We start from the raw sequence: 22,163 nt of genomic DNA, 5'->3' as shown, positions 1-22,163 counted from the left end.
CCACCAGGTTCCTGAGAGATGCCCAGTACCTGCCAAGAGAGGCCAGGGTTGGGGTATGGGGGTCAGGCTGGGGCCAGGGTGGCAGCAGCTGAGCCCATCTTCCCAACATGGGAAGGAGGTGACCCCACCCCAGCCCCCATCCCCACCTTGGGATGCCAGGGAACCCAAAGACTTACTTTGTGACTTTGAAAATACGCAATAACCTGAGGGCTCGTAACACACTGATTCCAAAGGATGTGCCGGGTTTTATGACGGCCCAGATGACCTCAAAGATACTCCCGATGATGACCTAGAACAGAGGATCCCGGTCTTGTGTCCATGCTCCTTGCAAATGTGCCTGGGTCTGGACCTTGCAGGAACCCAGTCCAACTCCCCCCACTCAAATGAAATCATAGTGAGTGTCTCACAGGCCTCTTATCCCTTCTCTTTTTAAACTTATTAACATGAGTGCAAAGAATTCCTGAAACATAATTACAAAGTGAATGCCCATGCAACCACCATCTGCGTCGAGAAATAGAGCATGTCAGCACCCTGAAAGCCTCTGGGGAACCCTAGACATAGCCACCACCCTGAATTTTATAATAACTATTTCCTTGCATTAAAAAAATTGAGGTAAAATTCACACAACAGAAAATTAACCAGAATGGTTCATTTAAAATAATGCACGATTCAGTGGCATTTAGCATGTTCACAGTGTATAACCATCCCCCTTCTCTACTTTTGAAACATTTCTATCGCTCCCAGAGGAAACCCTGGACCCATGAGCAGTCACTCTCCAGCCCCCTCCTCCCAGCCCCTGGCAACCACTAATCTACTTTCTGACTCTGGAGATTTGCCTGTTCTGGATATAAATGGAATTACGTAATACGTGACCTTTTATGTCTGGCTTCTTTGACTTATGTTTTCGAGGTCTTTGCCTTAAAGTGTTCAAGGATCCTCTGAAATCCATATAGCTTGGTCTTGTCCGTCTGAGCTTTCATGAGCAGAATCATGCTATATGGACTAGTTCTGCCTCCTGTGCGATACCATGTGGCTGATGGGTGTGGCTACTGTTGGCTGCCTCTCGCTGGTGCAGAGAACTGCATTATTTATATACAACTTATTTATCCACCCTACTGCAAAGGGAGATTTGGGTCATTTGGCTTGGGACTAGTGAAGCCGCTCAAGGCATTGTTGTATATGTCTCTTAGGTGTCTGCATAAGTTTCTCTAGAGTGAATCCCCAGAAGTGGATTTGCCAGGTCATCCTTTACTTTCCAAAATGGGTCCGTAAATTTCCCCTTGCACTGGCAGTGGTTGGGGAGGGTTCTGGGAGCTCTGTATCTTCATCAAAGTTGGGGATTATCCTCTGATTCCTTTTGCACTCAGCAGGATCTGTCATACCCAGGCGTGACCCTACTTCTCTCTCTCCTGTGTCCCCAGGTATCAACCATTCTAAGCACATCAGCTGGGGAATGAACTCCTTAGAAACCAGAGCACTTACCCCACAATCAAAACAGTTGAAGGAAGAGTGGAAGTAAGGCCGCGTCCCAAGCCCGTACATTTTTATAAACATTTCGGACATAAAGAGTCCTAAGAAAATGAATTCTGCATAGTCTAGAAAGGGAGGGGGGAAAACAGAGAGGAGATTAGATTTGTGGAGGGAGCTGCTAGGTGGCTCTGACGTTCCTATTAAGTGAAACTTGGCTGGTGGGTTCCTGGGTGCTTACTATGGTTTTTTAAAAATTAATTAAGAAAATTTAAAATTGAAGTATAGTTGTTTCAGGTATGGGGTTCCCAGGTCGCTCAGTGGTGAAGAATCTGCCTGCCAGTGTAGGAGATGCAAGTTCGATCCCTGGGTTGGGAAGATCCCCTGGAGAAGGAAATAGCAACCCACTCCAGTATTCTTGCCTGGAGAATCCTATGGACAGAGAAGCCTGGTGGAGTGTAGTCCATGGGGTTGCAAAGAGCTGGACACGACTGAGCAACTGTACACGCACGCTTATTCCAGGTATATATAATTGAATCAGAAAAGTGATACAGTTATACATACATACATACATGTGTGTGTGTGTGTAGATATTCTTTTCCATTATAGGATACTACAAGGCATTGAATATAGTTTCTTATGCTATACAGTAGAGCCTCATTGTTTATTTTATACATTTTCCTATGTTTTTAAAATGAGCAAGCAATTATACTCCAATAAAAATTAATTAAAAAGAAACGAATGAATGAACTAACTGGCTAATAACTAACTCTATAACTAACAAAGTACTATTACTAAGAATTATGTAATAATACATAAGAATTATGACTCAACTGCTTTTATATGCTTGAGCTCCAAAGGACTGATAGAAATATTAATGGAAATCATAACAGTGTCCTATTTGTAATCCTTGTGTTAGGGACTTAGTTGGGAGTGCCAAAGGCAACCAATCTAAGGCATGGCTTTTCTCCCAACTAGGAAAACTCATTGGATATCCCCTAGAAATCCTGTCTTGCTAATGTCTAAAAGTCTTGATGTAAGACAAAGCCTTTTGTTTTTCAATGAGAATGCATAATGGTGAAAATTTTGCCTTGGGAAGAGGTAACTATGAGTATTTGTTCGCTCCAGCAAAGAAACGGTTAATAGCAATTCCTTTTCTAAGAGGGTTTTCTTGGTGGGGTAGGAAGATGAGTGGTCAGGAAGGGCGTGAGCAGTCACCTTTCAAAGGGGAAAGAGAGGTAAGGAGAGATTCTGAGAGGAAGAAAGCATATAGAAATCGAAGACCGAGGCCTCAAACTTCTAAGAATTCCATTCTGGTCACATAGCTAGCTCTGTTTGAAGGTGAAGAGTATTTGTTATATCACGCATATCACTCTCTTTTAAAATGGTGTAAGACTTTTTTCTAGTTCTTTGTGATTTTATTCTGGCTGTGCCACGCAGCTTGTGGGACTTTAGTTCCCTGACCAGGGACTGAACCTGGGCCCTCAGCAGTGAAACTGCTGAGTTCTAACCACTGGACCACCGGGGAATTCCGTAGTATATCATTCTTAAATCAATTTTAACAAATTTATTTATTTATTGGGCTGTATTGGGACTTAGTTGTAGCACGTGGGATCTAGGTCCCTGACTGCCTGCACTGGGAGTGCCGAGTCTTAGCCATTGGACCACCAAGGAAGTCTCTATATCCTTCTTTTAAGAGGTGATTTGAACTGACTGTCAAGGTCTTTCCCACTCATTCATGATTATTGAACTTTCCCTTAGTTTTAGGACCCCAGGGAGCTTTCAGTGTCTGAGGGAAACTCTGGGGTCTCCAGAGCCCCCAAGACTGAAACGTCAGTGAGGAAATCTGTCTGTAACATCTGATGCATTCCAAAAGCCCCCAGAAGAAATTCGGGGAGGACGTAAGAATTTCCAAGATGCTTGTTTCCCAGTTACCATGGAATCATGAGAGTTGGTGACACACAAGACCTGAGAGAATTACTGATCTCTAAGCACTGGTGGATCTGAAGAAGTTTCAGTGTCATCAAATCCAATTTCTCGCAAGTATAGAAGAGAAATGTGAGACCCAGAGAAACGACTACACTTCATTGATTACAACACATATTTTTGTTCATGTTTTGACATCTCCGAAACTGGGGTGTAATTTAAAACCAGCCTGCCCTAGTTTAGATGGCAGCATTGTTTCCTTTCTTAGTGGCACATAAAATAAAAATAAAAGAGTGCCATATAATTGAAGAGGTGGCTCAGTGGTAAAGAATCTGCCTGCCAAGCAGGAGACCTAAGTTCAATCCCTGGGTTTGGAAGATCTCCTGGAGAAGGAAATGGCAACCCAATCCATTGTTCTTTTTTTAAAAAAATCATTTATTTATTTGGCTGTGCTGGGTCTTAGTTATGATGTGTGGGGGCTTCTCTCTAGTTGTGGAGCATGGGCTTATTTGCCCTATGGCATGTGGGATCTTAGATCCCTGACCAGTGATGGAACCCGTGTCCCTTGCATTGGAGGCAGATTCTTAACCATTGGACCACCAGGGAAGCCCCCACTGCGTTGTTCTTGCCTGGGAAATCCCATGGACTGAGGTACCTGGCGAGGTACAATCCACGGGGTCGCAAAGAGTCGGACACGTCTAGCAACTAAACGGCAGCAGCAATAACTGAAGATGTCTTCATTTGATGGATAATGGTAATAATTTGTCCAAGGTCACATGGAGAGTTGGGGGCAGAGCAGGCACTGAGAACCCAGGGTACCTGATGATCATGGCAGGGATGCACCATCAGATATAGCTTGGGTTCAAATCCTGGCTACATCATTAACTAGCTGTGTGACTCTGGGCAAGTTACTTAACCTCTCTGGGTCACAGTTTTCTCAACTGGAAATTGATAATTAAAGGACGTTTATAGACAGAAAGGCCCCAGGCAGGCAGGAAGTCTCAACCCCCTGTTCCCGAACCAGGACAGACAAAGCAAGGTGATTAGTGGGGAGAATATGGGAGATTAAAAATAGGCTATCCGAGGAGGTTAAGACAAAAAGTAAATAGTTCTCATTTGTAAGAGACTCCAGGGGGACCAAATGCAATTACTAAGGTTGGAACTAGGTCAGGGCTCTCGGAAGGAGAACTGGCCCCTGGGGAGTGTCCTGGGGGGGTGGTCAGCCAACGTGACTGGGAACAATAAGGGTTACAAGGGGACAATGACCTGGACCAGACACCCAGGCCTCATGAGGCTGAAGACTTGATTTCTCCAGTGGTTGCGTGGGTTAATCTGAACCAGGTCAGAAGGGCAGAGAATCTACAGACCTAATTCAGACAAGCCAAAAGATGCAGGAGGAGGGCAACCAGCAGGCAAAAAGGTTTTGGGGAGTCCTCACTTGGGGCCCATACGCCAGAGCCAAGGCATCCAACTGCCTTCCTCACTTTCCAGCCACTACCCTTGTTGAATTCTCAGAGCTCTTTACTTTTTAAGCCCTGCTCATAGATCTTCCCTCCTTTCCTGCTTCTCCCCCAACGTGGTCAACAATTTTGATACTGCTGCTGCTGCTGCTGCTAAGTCGCTCCAGTCGTGTCCGACTCTGTGCGACCCCATAGATGGCAGCCCACCAGGCCCCCCGCCCCCAGGATTCTCCAGGCAAGAACACTGGAGTGGGTTGCCATTTCCTTCTCCAATGCATGAAGATAAAAAATGAAAGTGAAGTCGCTCAGTTGTGTCCGACTCTTTGAGACCCCATGGACTTCAGCCTACCAGGCTTCTCCGTCCATGGCATTTTCCAGGCAAGAGTACTGGAGTGGGTTGCCATTTTGATACTATCTCATGTTCATTCCTGAAATTTGGGGACAGGCCCAAAAGGGCAAAGTCTTGGAAATCCTGGTTTTCACTGCAGGAGCAAGATGTTCTCACAGTTGTTGGAGGCTATTGTCTAGGAATGAATCCGAGACATAAGGAAGTCAAAAAGAACAAGAGAGGAAAGGGGAAAGAAGCAGAAGATTTGAAAGAAAAGAGACGAAGCAGAGAGAAATGAGAAGAAAAGATGAGTATAACATACAGGTTACTTTTTTGTCTCTAATGCACCTTCATCTCTCAACCATAAATTTGATTCCCAGGGATGCACCTAGAAATCATATGTATGTTTCTGTATCTGGCTGTCTTGCAGTCTGACCCTCTCTGTCTTTATTTCAATGCACCTCTATGTGCCTTTCTTAGAAAGTGATCATGTGTCTGATGGCCCAAATTCCAGCTTCCAGCTCTCAGGCGCCCCCTCCCCCAAATTGGGCTCTGTCATTGAGGCAGCAGGAACTTCAGCCCTATCTCCAGTTATAAACGGGGCCCAAGTAAAAGGGGAAAGAGGGAACACATACTGCCAAAGAAAGAGAACTAGAGAAAGGGTGTGAGGAAAGGATCAGGGAGCCGGTGGGGATGGGGCCAGGCGGTACTCACAGAGGAAGTCGGAGAGCCACTCGGGCTGGTTGTAGTGAACGATAGCGACACACAGCGTGTTGAGGGCTACCAGACTGAGCACAGTCCAGTAGAAGGCCTGAGTTTTGACCATGCGGCGGATGTAGAAACGCATCCTCCTCTCCTTTTTGTGAAAAAAAGTTGAGTTCTCCAGCTTGGCACTTTTAATGCTGGCTCGGGCGAAGGGAGACCCTGCCAGGGAAAGGATGGAGAATGTCAGGGTGTTCCTGCAGAGGAAATTAACCGATGTGTGGCCCAGGCACGGATTTTGGCCAGGGAACCCATTAGCTTCCCAAGCAGGCAAGCCCCCGGGAACCATTATGACTCAGGGGCTTAGCTTTCCAGAGATGGGACTTATGAGAAGGTAATGTCCCTGAAAATAACAGTGCTAGAAATAACCAGAGTGCTCAGGATGTGGTGGTAGGGGGCTTCCTTGGTCGTTCAGGAGTAAAGAAACTATCTGCAATGAAGGTAGATGTGGGTTCAATCCCTGGGTGGGAAGGGCGTGGCAACCCACTCCAGTATTCTTGCCAGGAAAATGCCTTAGACAGAGAAGCCTGGTGGACTAGAACCCATGGGGCTGCAAAGAGTCAGAAATGACTGAAGTGACTGAGCATGGCATGGCATGGCTCAGAATGGGGAGGCTTATGGCTCTCCATTGCTGGAGTCATCGTTCTGTATCTCCCTCTCCTGGCACTGTCTGATCACTCTAGGGGTCATGCTACAGGGTGGGATGAGGCTGGAACCTCTGCTCAGGACTCCCAGTGCAGACGCAGGCGGCAGAGCTGAATACACCGTTCTTGGAAAGCCTCCAGGAGGAGGTATGGCTAGGATCCTAGTTTATCATGGACATTTCACTTTAAAAATAATCACCAAAGAATGAGCCAGCTGTGCCCTCTGCTCACATATATTTTTGCTCTTAAGCATTTATAAGGCACCTACTATGCCAGGCTCTGTCCCAGGTGTTCAGGATACATGTTATCAGAGTCCTGCACTCCTGGGATGGATACTCCAGTGTGGGAGCCAGAGAGCAAACATAATATACTAAGTAGGACTTCCCTGGTCGTCCAGTGGTTAAGAATCCGCCTGCCAGTGCAGGGGACTTGAGTTCAACACCTGGTCCGGGAATATTCCACACGCTGCATAGCAACTAAGCCCGTGTGCCACAACTACCGCAGCCCGTGTACCCTAGAGCCCACCTGCTGCAACTGCTGAAGCCTGTGCTCTGCAACAAGAGATGTCGCCACAATGAGAAGCCCCCAGACCAAATGAAGAGTAGCCCCTGCTCGCCATAACTAGAGAAAGCCCACGTGCAACTCAAACATAAATAAATAAAAAATTAATAGTGTGATGGAAGGTGCAAAGTGCTTTGAAAAAAAAGAGAAAGCAGAGCCAAATAAGGGGACCTGGAGCCCTAGGAGGGACCACTGGGCAAGCTGCAGCATTGAACCAAGGCGTTAAGGTGAAGGGGTTGGCCTGAGTCACCTTAGTATCTTAGGCAGAGGAAAGAAACAGCAAGTGGAAAGGCCCTGAGGTGGGAATATGCCTGCCTGACGTATTTGGGGAACAGCATAAAGAGAACAGTATGGCTGGAGTGAAGTGGTTCAGGTGAGAAAGAGGAGGAGGTGAGGGCAGGGGGGTGGGGCTTGGCAGGTTCTGAAGGGCCTTGGGGGCTGCAGGGACAAATGGGGCTTTTGTTTTGAGTGAGGCGGGATGTATGGAGGCAAGAGGAGCGTGACTTGACTTAGGGGTTCAGACGTCCTCTGGCTGCTGTGGCACGGAACAGACCGTGGAAGGCAAGGGAGGAGCCGAGCGGGGATGACTGCTCTAGTCCAGACAGATGATGACCAGGGCTGGACTCCATGGCAGCTGAGAAGGAGGCAGGCTGGGCCGATTTGGGGTGTATTATTATTTTCAATTTTCTCTATTATTGTTTATTTTTGGCTGTGCTGGGTCTTCACTGCTGCTCAGGCTTCCTCTAGCTGCAGTGAGTTGGGGGGTTACTCCTCGTTGTGGTGTGTGGGCTTCTCTTGCCGTGGAGCACAGGCTCAATAGCTGTGGCACACAGGCTTTGTTGCTCCAAGGCATGAGGGATCTTCCTGGACCAGGGATCAAACCCATGTTCCCTGCATTGGCAGGTGGGCTCTTTAACCCACTGAGCCACCTGGGAAGCCCTGGGGTATTATTATTTAAGGTATATTTCAACATTTGTTGATGGATCAAGCGTGGGTAGAAGAGAGGGAGAAGCCAAAGTTTTTGGACTGAGAGCCCCAGGAGGGACAAAGCTGTCATCCACTGAGAATGGACAGGTTTGTGGGGGAGGTTCAGGGCTCAGCTTCACATAGATTGATTTTGTGTTCTAAAATATCTCCTCTTGAAAATCTTCCATTGCATTCATTAGTTTATTCTTCTTCATTGGAGGATTCATTCTTTCATTTATTCATCAGTGTGCTCATTCATTCACCCATTTGCTCACTCATGGGTATGCGTGTCACACATTCATTCATTTATTCTTTTATCATTTATTCATTTATTCATTTCATTTATCATTATTCATTTATTAGTGCACTCATTTATTTCTGTGTGTTTTTTTTTTAATTTATCTATTTATTTTTTAAATTTGCCATACATGTGGAATCTTAGTTCCCTGACCAGGAATCGAACCTGTGGCCTCTGCATTGGAAATGCAGAGTCTTAACCACTGTACCACCAGGGGAAGCTCCCATCCATTCATTTCTTCTTTCATCATTTATTCACACATCCATCCATCCATCCATTCATTTGTTCATTTGCACATTAATCCATGAAGCACTGTCCATCAACCTCACACCAGCCAAACCCAAAAAACATCTCTCAGAATGCCACTTCCTATTAGCAAAATTCTAAACACAGGTTATGAGTTGGCATCCCAGGGGCCATATTGGTTCATCTGAGACTTGTGAAGGTTGAAAGTATTGGTCTGCATTTAAAAACTGGGAGATTTTCCATACAAATATGGATTTCAGCTTCTCATGAATGAAAATAACAGCTGACATTTATCGAACATTTAACAGGTACTGCGGGGGATGCAGTTTACACAGTAAGTGCCTCATCACAACCTTAGGAAGTAGGGACCATCACTAACCTCCTTTTACACCCCAAGGAAACAGAGGCTGAGGGGAGTCCAGTAATTGACTAAGAAGCTTCAGGTCAGTTCAGAGCCTGTTGCACTCTGGCCTGCAGCCACCACACTGCACTCACTCCTGGAACCTGTGGCCGTGAGCAAGCAACCACAGGCCTGCCCAGCAGCAGCTGGCCAGGCTTGGTAGCTGGACTCTCCCTTCATGTCCATCACTTGTCTGATCCCATGGGCATTGGGAACCCCAAGGTGGCTCTTCACAGCCCTTCCCAGTTGAGACATTTCTGGTTCTTTTGGCTCCCAAAGATGTGCACAGACCCACAGGCATCCACAAGGTTTGGCAATCACATGGAGCAGGAGGTCCCTGACCTTCTCCTGGAGCCACGTGAAAACTCAGCTCCATCACCAACCACAGAGTGACCTCGGGCAGGTGACCTTGGGCAAGTTACCATGCGTCTTGGGACTCCAGTGCCTCCCACCTCACCGGGCCATTGGGAAAGATCAGTGAGTTAATGCACGAAGATGCAGAAGCCCCAAATGCAGGAGCCTGGGTTTGATCCCTGGTCAGGGAACTAGATACCACACGCCACAACTGAGAGTTCACATGCCTCCGCTAAAAGATCCTGCACGGGGCAACTATGACCTGGTGCTGCCAAACGAACAGATAGGTAAATAAACATTTAAAAACTAACCCCAAGACAACGCTGCACGCATGCTCAGCCGCTAAGTCCTGTCCGACTCTTTGCGATCCCATGAACTATAGCCTGCCGGGCTCCTCTGTCCATGGAATTTCCCAGGCAAGAATACTGGAGTAGGTTGCTATTTTCTTCTCCAGGGGGTCTTTCTGACCCAGGGATTGACCTCACGTCTCCTGCTTGGCAGGAGGATTCTTTACCACTGAGCTACCTGGGAAGCCCCAGCATGATGCTGGCATATGCTTACTGGACATAAAGTCTTTTTCTACAACTGCAAGAGCGAAAATCAAGACTGTTCACATGCCAACTCATGGAGGAAGTCTCTCCTCATCACAGGGCCTGGAGACACATCCCATAATAGGCATCCCACGCATCAAGAAAGGAGAGGAAGGTGACTATTAATTGAACCCCTATTCTGTGCCAGGCCGTGTGCCAGCTCTGTGCTGTCTCCTCTATTTGCTGCATTTATACTCCCCCTGATCCATGCTCCCTTTGTCAATACTCCCCACCTTTTTTTTTTCTGGCCGCACCTCGAAGCATGCAGAATCTTGGTTCCCTGACCAGGGACTGAACTTGTGCCCTGAGATGGAAGCATAGAGTCTTAACCACTGGACCACCAGAAAAGTCCCCTTTTTCTGTACACTCTTGTCTCTACTTTTCCTCCATGGTCTGAAAATTTGCAGGCAATCCTTAGTTTTTAAAAATAATTTTAATAAACTATTTTATGAAACACCATATATCTTAGATGTCAATTTCAATGTGGAATCAATAGAGAAATCTATTAAAAAGATATTTTACATTCTTTTTTTTTTGATACCAAGTATTCCAAATCTTTACATTGTTTAGTCACTAAGTTGTGTCTAACTCTTTGCGATCTCATGGACTGCAGCACGCCAGGCTCCTCCGTCCTTAACTGTCTCTTGGAGTTTGCTCAGATTCATGTCTGTTGAGTTCAGTGATGCTATCTAACCATCTTATCCTCTGCCGCTCCCTTTTCTTTTTGCCTTCAATCTTTGCCAGCATCAGGGTCTTTTCCAATGAGTCAGCTCTTTGGATCAGGTGGCCAAAGTATTGGAGCTAAAGTATGTCAAATCTAATGTGTGAGTATGGAATACATTTCATTCAGATCAGCTGCATTCAAAGAGCCAAAAGTCAGAGGTGGCCAGTCTTAGTCTAGAAAGTTTCACAGTGAGGATAGCAGGAGGCCACCACTAAGGCTTAGTTTCAGGATTTTTGGCAATTTATATGCCCTTCAAATTCTTGGTGAATTGAAATAGGTGCTTCCCAAGTTGTGGGTTGAACTGTCCATTGATGAGATGTGTTGATGGCTTCCCTGATAGCTCAGAGGGGAAGAATCCACCTGCCAGTGCTGGAGACACAGGTTTGGTCCTTGGTCTGGGAAGATCCTACATGCTGTGGAGCAACGAAGTCCATGTGGCACAACTGTTGAGCCTGTGCTCTAGAGTCCATGTGCCACGACTACTGAAGCCCTCATGCTCTAGAGCCTGTGCTCCACAATCAGAAGCCACTGCATTGAGAAGCCCTCACACTGCAACTAGAGAGAAGCCCCCATTTGCCACAACAAGAGAATAGCCCTCGCAGCAATGAAGACCCAGCACAGCTAAGAAACAAAAGAGAGGGACCGAGTAAGGGTTGAAATCCGAACCCCCGGTAGGGTCTTTGGAGATGCCATCTAATTAAGATGAAGTCAGATCTGTTTGGAATGGGCCTTAATCCAATGACTGGTATTCTTATAAGAGTAGAAGAGACATGGGGACAAGCAGGAAAGGACCACGTGATGACAGAATCAGAACCTGGAATGAGGTGAGTGAAAGCCAAAGGGAGCCCAGGACTGCCGACAACACCAGAAGCTAAGAGACCAGCATGGGGGCAGATTGTCCCCGAAGTCCTCAGAGGCAGCACAGCCCTTGCCAACATCTCGATCTCCGTTTGGACTTCTGGTCCCCAGAATTGTGAGAGAATACATTTCTGTTGTTTTAGGCCACCCAGCTTGTGATACTTTGTGACAGCTGCCCTAGCAAATGAACACAGCCCACGCAGAACTTCTGTCCTTAAAATCACCTAAAGGGAATCTGATTTTCCTAAAGTACTGGTGGCGTGATGGCCGATTCCATTTGTGGTTCAACTTTTCCTAGTGATGGCACTAGGTCCATATTTCCCGTTAGCTGATGAACTCTTCATGAGATCATTTTTTTTTTTTTTTTTTTGGCCTGCATTTGGTTTTCATTGTGGCACACAGGCTTCTCTAGTTGCAGCACTCGGGTTAGTTGCCTGGTGGCATTGGGATCTTAGTTCCCTGATCAGGGATTGAACCCGTGTCCCCTGCGTTGGAATGCAGATTCTTAACCACTGGACCACCAGGGAAGTCCCTTATATGAGACCGTTTTGTGATATGTTTATCAACTGACAACATGGTAGAATCATCAATTACAAGAAATAGAGGAAAACAGAAGAATGGGAAAGACTAGAGATCTCGTCAAGAAAATGAGAGATACCAAGGGAATATTTCAAGCAAAGATGGGCACAAGAAAGGACAGAAACGGTATGGACCTAACAAAAGCAGAAGATATTAAGAAGAGGTGGCAAGAGTACACAGAACTATAATTTACAGAGATAAATAAGGTGAAGGTGTCTCCTTGCCAGAACCCTGGAATTTCAGAGGTCTCTTTCAAGATTATTTACGAAGTCTCTGCCAGCATAGGAACCCCTTCCTGTGGGTTTTTGAGCTACCAGGCAAGGGAGCTGGCTTTAGGTGGGTTTGCCTGTAGCAAACCTTGTCCTGGGAGACCAAGCCACTGGCCTGTGTTTTAAACCTATTGACAAAGTTGAAAGTCAACCTGCTTTCTTTCTTTCTTTTTTTAAAAATAATTTATTTATTTATTTTTTGGCCATGCTGGGTCTTCGTTGCTGCGTGGGCTTCTCTCTAGTTACAGCGAGTGGGGCCTACCCTTCCTGGCAGGGCGTGGGCTTCTCATGGCAGTGGCTTGTCTTGTTGTGGAGCATGGGCTCTGGGGCACCCAAGCTTCAGTAGTAGTGGCATGTGGGCTCAGTAGCTGGGCTCCAGAGCACAGGCTCAATGGTTGTGGCACACAGGCTTAGTTTCTGCATGGCGTGCGGGATCTTCCTGCACCAAGGATTGAACCTGTGTCTCCTGCACTGGCAGGCAGATTCTTTACCACTGAGCCACCAGGGAAGCCCTCACCTGCTTTCTTAACAGAGGTGCCATGGGACAGTGTCGGTCCTTATTCAGTCTGACGGCTTTCTACTTTGGTTTCTTATCTTCCTTTTATCACATGTTCATCGAATGCCAGCCTTGAACATGGGTTCTCCAAGTTTTCTTAGCTCAGCCACAAGACGGACCCTCTGTGAATCCATCGTGGCTTTCAGGGTCATTCTCACTATCCCCCCGTATCACCCCCTAAATTCATAGACTGAAGTTCTAACCACCTCCTGCCCCTCAGGTGTCTCTGAATTGCAACTGTCTTTGGAGATAGGGCTTTTCAAGAAGTAATTAAATTAGGACTTCCCTGACGGTCTAGTGGCAGCGAACAAGGGTTCGATCCCTGGTCTGGGAAGATTCCACATTCCATGGGGCAACTAAGCCCGTGAGCTGCAACTACCGAAGCCCGCATGCCTACAGCCCGTGCAACAAGGGAAGTCGTGGCAATGAGAAGCCTGCGCACCGCAACTAGAGAGCAGCCCCCACTCACTGCAACTAGAGAAAGCCCTGGCACAGCAAACTAGAGAAAGACCCAGCACAGCCCAAAATAAATAAGTTCAAAAAGACATAATTCGATTAAAATGAGACCATCAGGGTGGGCCTTAATCCTCTATGACTGGTGTCCTTATAAGAAGAGACAATTAAGACACAACACACATGGAGGAAAGAGTGTGTGAAGACACAGCAAGATGACCATCTGCAAGCAGGAGACAGTCTACCCCAGAAACCAATCCTGAGAACACCCTGATCTTGGACTTCCAGCCTCCAGGACTAGCAGGAAGTTAAGCTTCTGTTTTTAAAGAATTAAATCACCCAGTCTGTGCTATTTTATTATGGTCACCCCAGTGAACTGAAAACACTCTCCCCATTCCATACAAAGCCCAGTTTTAAAAAACGTCTCTTTTCATGAATTTTTCTTTGCTTTCCCACCAGACAAATTCCTCCCTGCCTTGTACAGACTTTAGACTCTTTATAATTAGACTCTGGGCTTCCCAGGTGGCGCTAGTGGTAAAGAACCTGCCTGCCAATTCAGGAGACTTAAGAGACACAGGTTCAATCCCTGGGTCGGAAAGATCCCCTGGAGGAGGGCATAGCAACTCACTCCAGCATTCTTGCCTGGAGAATCCCATGGACAGAGGAGCCTGGCGAGCTACAGTCCATAGGGTCCCAAAGAGTCAGACAAGGCTGAAGCAACTTAGCACACATGTACAATTAAGACTCTGTTGCTTTTAAGTAACTTTAAATTTATCTAATAATTTTTTTCTGATTTCAAAAGTAATGCCCGGGGACTTCCCTGGGGCTCCAGTGGTTAAGAATCTGCCTTGCAATGCAGGGGACGGGAGTTTCATCCCTGGTCGGGGAACTAAGATCCCACATGCCGTAGAGCAACTACGCCCGCGTGCCATAACTAGAGAGTCTGTGTGCTGCACCGAAGGATTCTGCATGATGCAACGAAGATCCTGTGTACTGCAACGAAGGCCTGATATAAATAACAATTTAAAAAGTAATGCCTGTCACTAATCCATTCATTTCAGGAAAACATCATGAAGAAAGTGAAAATCCTCTGCAGTCCCTCCAGTTTCCACATCTTTAAGTATCTCTCACATTTCTTAATATTGTTTTAAAAATGAGACCACATATTTTACATGGTGTTGCACAACTTGCTATTTTTTCGCCAAAAAATACATTTCAGACATATTTCCATGCCATAACAGCTCCATTCTTTTTCCTGGCAGCAGAGTATTCGATGGTATATAAATGTTATATAATTTCTTTAACCATCTCCCTACTTTGGGGCACATGGGTTGTTTCTGGTTTTTACTTTTCTGAACACCAGAAACAGAAGGTTGGTACATAGATCTCTGGCATACATGAAGAAATCTTTGAAGCAGAAATTCTAGGTCAAAGAATATAAACATCAACAATTAAATAACGCCCAACCATACATCAGAAAACACTGCAAACTGCATTCCTGCCAACAGCATAAGGCTATGCCCATTTTTTCACATCTTTGCCAACATTGGGTAGTAATACTTCTTCATCTTTTCCAGAAGGACTGATGACAAATAGTATCTCCCTGTTAATTAAGAACAGGTGAGATGGTTGGATGGCATCACCGACTCCATGGACATGAGTCTGAGCAAACGCCCAGAGATAGTGAAGGACAGGGAAGCCTGGTGCACTGCAGTCTGTGGGGTCGCAGAGTCAGACACGACTTAGTGGCTAAACAACAACTCAGTCTCATCCATAAAGGAGAGTTTGACTTGGGTACCCCACAGTTTCAGTGCCTGGCATTTAATACATGTGGTATAGACAAAAATGTTTGCCTATCAAAATTTAACGTAACAGATTAGAAAATTGGGCAACTTAAATGGGAGATTTGTGGGACGGACATAACCAATCAAATGCACAGGGCGATGATGGAGCACCCTGATTCTTGAATTTTCTAGAAGGACAGAAACAGATGTATCCACAAGTGGAAGCAGGATTTGTTCATCATTATGAGGAAAAAGAGTGTTTTGGCTAGAAATTAAAAATGCAAATTAAAACAAGCTTTAAGGTATCATTACAAACTGATTTATCCAGAAAGGAAATTAAACACGTAATAGGCAATGGCCGGGGTGGGAGAGTCCATAAACATCTGCATACTTGGCAGGTTTATAAATGGGTTCAATGTTTTTGAAACTCAGAACAGCTCTGTGAATAATGAGTTGAAAAGCTGTTAATATCTTTGATCCTATAATTATCCCCAAAGAAATCCTCCCAAAGGGTGGGAGGAGTCATTGTACGTAAATGCTCCCAGCAGTGCTCCTCGTAAAGGCAAAAACTGGAAACAACTCAGATACCATATAATAAAGCTAAGGCTGAGCAAGCCACAGTGTGGCCACCCTCTGGAGTGTGGGATGGCATGGAAATCATGTTGAAACTCAGCAGTAAGCTTATAAACTAGGGGGGAGTGAAGCAACCTGAGTATGAAGTAGTTGGTTCCTAGGGATTAGAAACACAAGTACCTTTTGATTTTTATTTTTGGCCGTGCTGTTCAGCTTGCGGGATCTTAGTTCCCCAGCCAGGGCCCAAACCTGTATCCTCTGCAATAGAAGTCTGGAGTCCTAACCACTGGACTGACCGGGAATTCCCCAAAACACGTGTATATTTTGAATTCCCTCCCCCAGCCTTGCCTCTACACTCCAGCCACACGATACCCATTCAGCCTTAATGTCTGCTCCTCTCGAGTCTCCTGTTATTTTCTCTGCCTGGAAGCTCTCTCATCTACTCTTCATACTTAGACTTTAAAAAAAAAAACCATTTATTTATTTAGGCGTGCTGGGCCTTTGCTGCTGCACCGGCTTTCTCTAGTTGCAGTGAGTGGACTACTCTCGGGTTGCCGGCTCTTCACTGTGGTGGCTTCTCACTGCAGAGCACAGGCTCTAGGCTCACGGACTTCAAAAGTTGTGGTGCACGGGCTTAGCTGCTCCTCAGCATGTGGGATCTTCCTAGACCCGGGATCGAACTCATGTCTCCTGCATTGGCAGGTGGTTTCTTTACCACTGGGCCATGAGGGAGGCCCCGTAACTAGAATTTTTATTTTATTTTTTGGCCCCACCATGTGACTTGTCGGATCTTAGTTCCCCAATCGGGGACTGAGCCTGCACCCTTGGCAGTGAAAGTGCAGAGTCCTGACCACCGGACCGCCAGGGAATCCCCTTCATAACTGGAATTTTTAGGAACCTATTTCAGGCACTTCCCTGATGGCTCTGCTGCTGCTGCTGCTAAGTTGCTTTAGTCGTGTCTGACTCTGTGCGACCCCAGAGACGGCAGCCCACCAGGTTCCCCCGTCCCTGGGATTCTCAAGGCAAGAACACTGGAGTGGGTTGCCATTTCCTTCTCCAATGCATGAAAGTGAAAAGTGAAAGTGAAGTCGCTCAGTCGTGTTGGACTCTTCGCGACCCCATGGACTGCAGCCTACCAGGCTCCTCCGTCCATGGGATTTTCCAGGCAAGAATACTGGAGTGGGTTGCCATTGTCTTCTCCCCTGGTGGCTCAGTGGATAAAAATCTGCCTGTCAATGCAGGGACACAGGTTCGACCCTGGTCTGGGAGGATTCCACAGGCTCTAGAGCAATTAAGCCAGACAACCACAGCTACTAAGCCTGTGCCCTAGAGTCTGCAAGCCGCAACTACAGAGCCCATGCACTGCAACTACTGAAGGCCAAGCACCCTAGAGCCTGTGCTCCACGAGAGAAGCCGCCACAAGGAGAAGCCCACACACCACAGTGCAGATTAGACCCCTACTTGCTGCAACTAGAGAAAGCCTGAGTGCAGTTTCAAAAAAATAACAGAATCTCCTTAGAGAAGGTCAAAGCAACAGTCTCACCCAAGAGGGGTAAAAAGGAAAGACAAATGTTCCCACCTCAAACTCTGTCCTTGGCAATAACCAATGACAACGGCCTGGGCACAGCCTTCTGCCTGGTTCACTCTGCACCCACTGCTGTGGCAAACTCCTATCTTCCCTTCGGTTCTCAGAACAATGTCACCTCCTCCAAGAAGCCCTCTCTGACTACACTCCACTCTTCCAGAGCAGCTGAGTGAGGAGCATCTCCTCTGCAGTGTCGTTATCATTACAAGCTTATTTCTGTAATTACCTGCTTAATATCTATTTTCTGCACTGGACTGTAAGTTCCACAAGGGTAGGGATTTGATCTTGGTCCTGTTCACAAATGGGCATTCAGTAACAGTAGCCTCCCGAGTAAGCATTAATGAATAATAACATTACTCATGAATAATATTAGCCAATATCATGGGGATCTTCTTTTCTGCCACATGGTGTTCTAAATGCTATATGTGTGTGTTTTTTTTTTTTTTTGGCTGCAGCAAAAGGCATATGGGATCTTAGTTCCTGACCAGGGATCGAACCTGTGCCCCCTGCAGTGGAAGCACAGAGTCTTAACTACTGGACCACCAGGGAAGTGCAGTCCAGTGGTTATTTAGTTTTACTTGACATAGATCCAGTTACTTCTACGTGTGTTATTTAATTTTACTTCTTGAAACAATACGAGAAGACAGGCGCTGTTGTTATTCCCATAATCATGTCATCTGCCCCAGGAAATACAGTTGAGAACGGGCAGAATTAAAACCCAATCCAGGCAGCTCCAAGCCCTCACCTTCATCTCCCAGGAAATAATAAATGATGGCCAGGCAGCAGCTGGGGGACTTACCCACAGAGGCGATGTCGGCCAGCTGATCCTCAGCCTCCTCGGGGTTGAGCAGGTCTGTCTTGCTCTTCTTTATAGTGGCTCTCCGCAGAGCTCCAACAATGGAAACACGGCAAGAGAAAAAGATGTTACCCTTTTTGCTATAACAACGACATTGACTGCATGTGTCCCTGGGTGCCAGGCGCTCTATTAGGGACTTTCTCCATGTTGTTGGATTTCACCACGTAGCAGCCTGGTTTCATGGGAAGTAACAGTATGCCCATTTCACAGATGTGGGGACAGAAGCTTAGGGAGGTTACATGACTTTGCTTATGAGGTAGAGATGAGAACCAAGTTCCTGCTTAATCTAAGTCTGGGCTCTTGGTCAGCATTTTCCCTCTAGGAGTCCTGGGATTGGACATGTAGACTCCTATGAAAACGGCCCACCCCCTTAACCTTTAGCGCACTTGCCAGGCTGGCTGGGACTGTGGGAGCCCTTCCTTAATATTTAGGTTCTACACTCCAAGAGCTCTCCAGGGAATAGTGAGTTCAGGCACATACTTCCAATAAAGTGATTTAGACACCCCCATTCCCTGGTAGCTCAGCTGATAAAGAATCCACCTGCAATGCAGGAGACCCTGGTTTGATTCCTGGGTCAGGAAGATCCACTGGAGAAGGGATAGGCTACCCATTCCATTATTCTTGGGCTTCCCTGGTGGCTCAGATGGCAAAGAATCTGCCTGCAATGCAGGAGACCTGGGTTTGACCCCTGGGTTGGGAAGATACCCTGGAGAAGTGAACAGCTACCCATTTCAGTATTCTGGCCTGGAGAATTCCATGAACAAAGGAGCCTGGCACGCTACAGTTCATGGGGTTGCAAAGAGTCGGACACGACTGAGTGCCTTACACTTTCATTTATGGGTACTGTCTTTCTCTCCTCTCAAAGAGTAAAATCCATGTTACTCTTAGGATGGAGCCCCATCTCCTTTCCTTCCTTCTCACTCCTGGTTTCTTCAATCCACAGTCATTGCTCTGTCTAGTCAAATTTCTAATGTAAGACAACTGTCCTTAATAGTAAGCTGGATTCTTGGCGAAATTACTTAATTTTTGGCCATAGTGCATGGCTTGTGGGATCTTAGTTCTTCAACCAGGGATTGAACCTGGGCCACTGCAGTGAAAGTGTTGAGTTCTAACCACTGGACCAACCACCAGGGTACTTCCATTGCTGAAATTACTTAAAAAAAAATTTTGGCTGCATCTTGTGGCATGTGGGATCACAGTCCCCCGACCCAGTATTGAACTTGTGGCCCTTGCATTGGAGACAGGGAGTCTCAACCACTGGACTGACAGGGAAGTCCCTGAAATTACTATTACTTATTTTGCTTATTATTATTTTACTTAGTGAACATAGATGGGGCTGACCCCAAGCCAGATACCGTCCTATGCATTCTATCTGCCATACTTAGTGTGACAGTCATAAACAATCAACTCAGGTAGGTATGGTAATTATCACGCCCATTTGACAGATGAGGAAAATGGAAGCACAAAGCAGAAGCTGGGCACGTGGTCAAAGCAGACAGGGCAGGCAGGAAACAGGAACCCTGTGACAAAGTCCTGAAATTCCTTGAGGAAACAGTCTCACCATTCTCCATATCTTCCTGAGCCCGGCCCAGTCTTGTGTTAGTTCTTGGCATCACTTGGGCCCTGAACATCCATCCCCTGGAGGCCCCTCAAAAAGAAGCAACCCATCCCCCCAGCTCTGGTTCCCCCTGTGTTCCCTGGGACCCATCCCAACCCCCAAGCCAGGTTCAGAGCAGTTACCATCAAAGGGATGTCTCTGCTCCCCATCAGTTTCATCTTCGGCGAGGATCACCTCTTCTGAAGAGCAAGAGCACATAGTTAATTTACGCTCCAGCATCTGGAGGACTCTCCTGGGGATGGGTTCCCTTGGATGGGAAAGGAGAAGAGTTCTCCCAGGCACTCCAGTCTTCCCTTGCTGAGTGACAACTCTATCAGCCAGAGATGTGCTTGCTAACTTGCTTTTGACTCCCAGCCCCACTTAAGCAACATTGTAATGCCAACATCATCCCTATCTGCTTCAAAATCAAAACCAACCTCCTAACCATAACTTATAAGATGTTGCCTGACCTGACCCCTGTCACCTCCCAGTCCTCCTTTCCTCTTGCTCTCCCCTCACTCTGCCCCAGCCCCACTGGCTTCCCTGCTGTGACTCCACTCTGCTCCTACCCCAGGGCCTTTGCACTTGCTGTTCCCTCTGGCGGGAAGGCCCCTCCCCGAGACATCCACAGGGCTTCCTTATTCACTTCCTCCAGGTCTCTGCTCAGAGGTCACCTCCTCAGAGAGACCCTCTCTGATCACCCTGCTGTCTCTCTTTCCTGCCTCCTACCCTGTTTTATTTTTCCTCTCAGCATTTAGCAACACCCAATATTATGTGTATTTGGTTATTTTCTGTCTCTCTCATTAGACTATCAGAGCCCTGCAGGCAGAGACCAAATCTCAGTGTCTAGAACACTGTCTGGCATACAGCAGGTTCCCCATAATTGTCTGAATTACCAAACAAATAAACATGTACAATACCTACAGTATGTTAGGTACTGCTCTCTCTCTCTTTTTTTTTTTTGGCTGAGCCACTTGGCATGCAGGATCTTCCTTGACCAGGGATTGAACCCATGCTCCCTGCAGTGGGAGTGTGGAGTCTTAACCACTGGACAGCCAGGGAAGTTCAAGCACTTAGCTTAGATTACCTTAGGGACATCTCAACAGCTTTATGAGGTAGGTACTATCATGATCTCTGTTTAACAGGCTGGGAGACTGAGGCACAGGGCAGTGAGGAGCATTGCTAGGAGGTGGCAGAGTGGGGATCTAAACCAATGTCTGGTTTTAGAGCTCTCAAGTATAATGTTACGTCATGTCCTGGCTTCATCTCTCTGGATTCCTGTTGCTAAACATCGGGACTACCAGTTCAGATCCTCTGTCCCCTCCCCTCATCCATCTCCAAACTGCATGCGTGACTCTCACTGTGCTCCGTGACATGAGATTTCAGTTCTTGGACCCCAGGATGAAAGGGCCTCACCTGCTTTTGAGATCCACTCCATGTACCCATTGAGCTCTCGTTCAATCTGCTGCTGCCTCCTCAGCTTCAGAAATGCCCGCCGGTTCTCCACCCGCTCCCTTTCTTTGGCAAACTCCCTGAAGAAGCGCAGGAGAGTCAGGTCTGGCTGTTTCAGAAATTTTAGGGAGTGTGTGCGTGTGTGTGTTTGGGGATTCAGAATCCCTGGAGGGCGGTGCATTTAAACAAGAGGAATCAGGTCTTCTGGGAGAAGATTAGAATACTATAGGAGTGGGCATTTCTGCCAGCTTCCCACGTTTCCCACCAACTACACCCAGTTAGAGAAAAAAACCCCACAAAACCATAAACCATGTCATGCCAACCACTGCTGGCTGTAAACCCCATTCTCATTCTCTGTATTCTTGGCTAAAGAATAGTTTCATCCCTTTTTTAAGTTATGCCAGTGACACATAAGCTGAAGATTTCTGTGGCAATCTCACTTCCATGATATAGGACCCTTCAGGTTTCCCTTTTTCCTCTTCCTGTTTAGAGTGTGAGATGCCTATCTTGTGAGTATGAAGTAGCCATTTTGAGACCATAAAGAATCCCATGAGATTTAAAGTCTCTAATAAGGATGTCAGCATGGAAAGCTAGAAGAAGCTGGGGTCTATCACGACACCATGGAGCCAGCAAACCAATCCCCAGGCTTGTAGTAAGAAAAATTAAACTCATTTATGATGAAGCCAGATAAACAATCTTGGGGGTAGGGTACAATGTGTGTTATGAAAATGCATGTTTGATTGTAAGCTACAATTTTATATTTGGAAAATAAGGGACGGGGAAAACCCAACCTGTTATTTTTTTTAAATGTAAATTATAGAAATTAAAACTCTATAGAATTTTCTTGTGTTTTGTGTTGTGGGTCTGAAAAATTT

General features: G+C 46.5%; 1 protein-coding gene and 1 non-coding gene across 2 annotated transcripts in view; both read right to left on the bottom strand.

Moving 5' to 3' along the window:
* CACNA1A (calcium channel, voltage-dependent, P/Q type, alpha 1A subunit) overlaps window positions 1-22,163 on the bottom strand; it is a 255,016-nt gene that overhangs the window by 91,910 nt on the left and 140,943 nt on the right. The window contains 7 exon segments of the mRNA XM_010855524.1: window positions 6-29; window positions 177-289; window positions 1,483-1,595; window positions 5,896-6,105; window positions 18,183-18,275; window positions 19,980-20,036; window positions 21,253-21,368. Coding sequence (XP_010853826.1) covers window positions 6-29; window positions 177-289; window positions 1,483-1,595; window positions 5,896-6,105; window positions 18,183-18,275; window positions 19,980-20,036; window positions 21,253-21,368 — 726 coding nt within the window.
* Window positions 8,557-8,629, bottom strand: TRNAG-UCC. Its single transcript has one exon. It is a non-coding gene; the product is annotated as a tRNA-Gly (tRNA).

This window comes from Bison bison, unplaced genomic scaffold (assembly GCF_000754665.1).
Source record: "Bison bison bison isolate TAMUID 2011002044 unplaced genomic scaffold, Bison_UMD1.0 scf7180017864365, whole genome shotgun sequence".
In the NCBI taxonomy this organism is placed as follows: Eukaryota; Metazoa; Chordata; class Mammalia; order Artiodactyla; family Bovidae; genus Bison; species Bison bison.
Note: the sequence above shows the minus strand (reverse complement) of the source record. Positions and strands in the feature narration are given on the sequence as shown.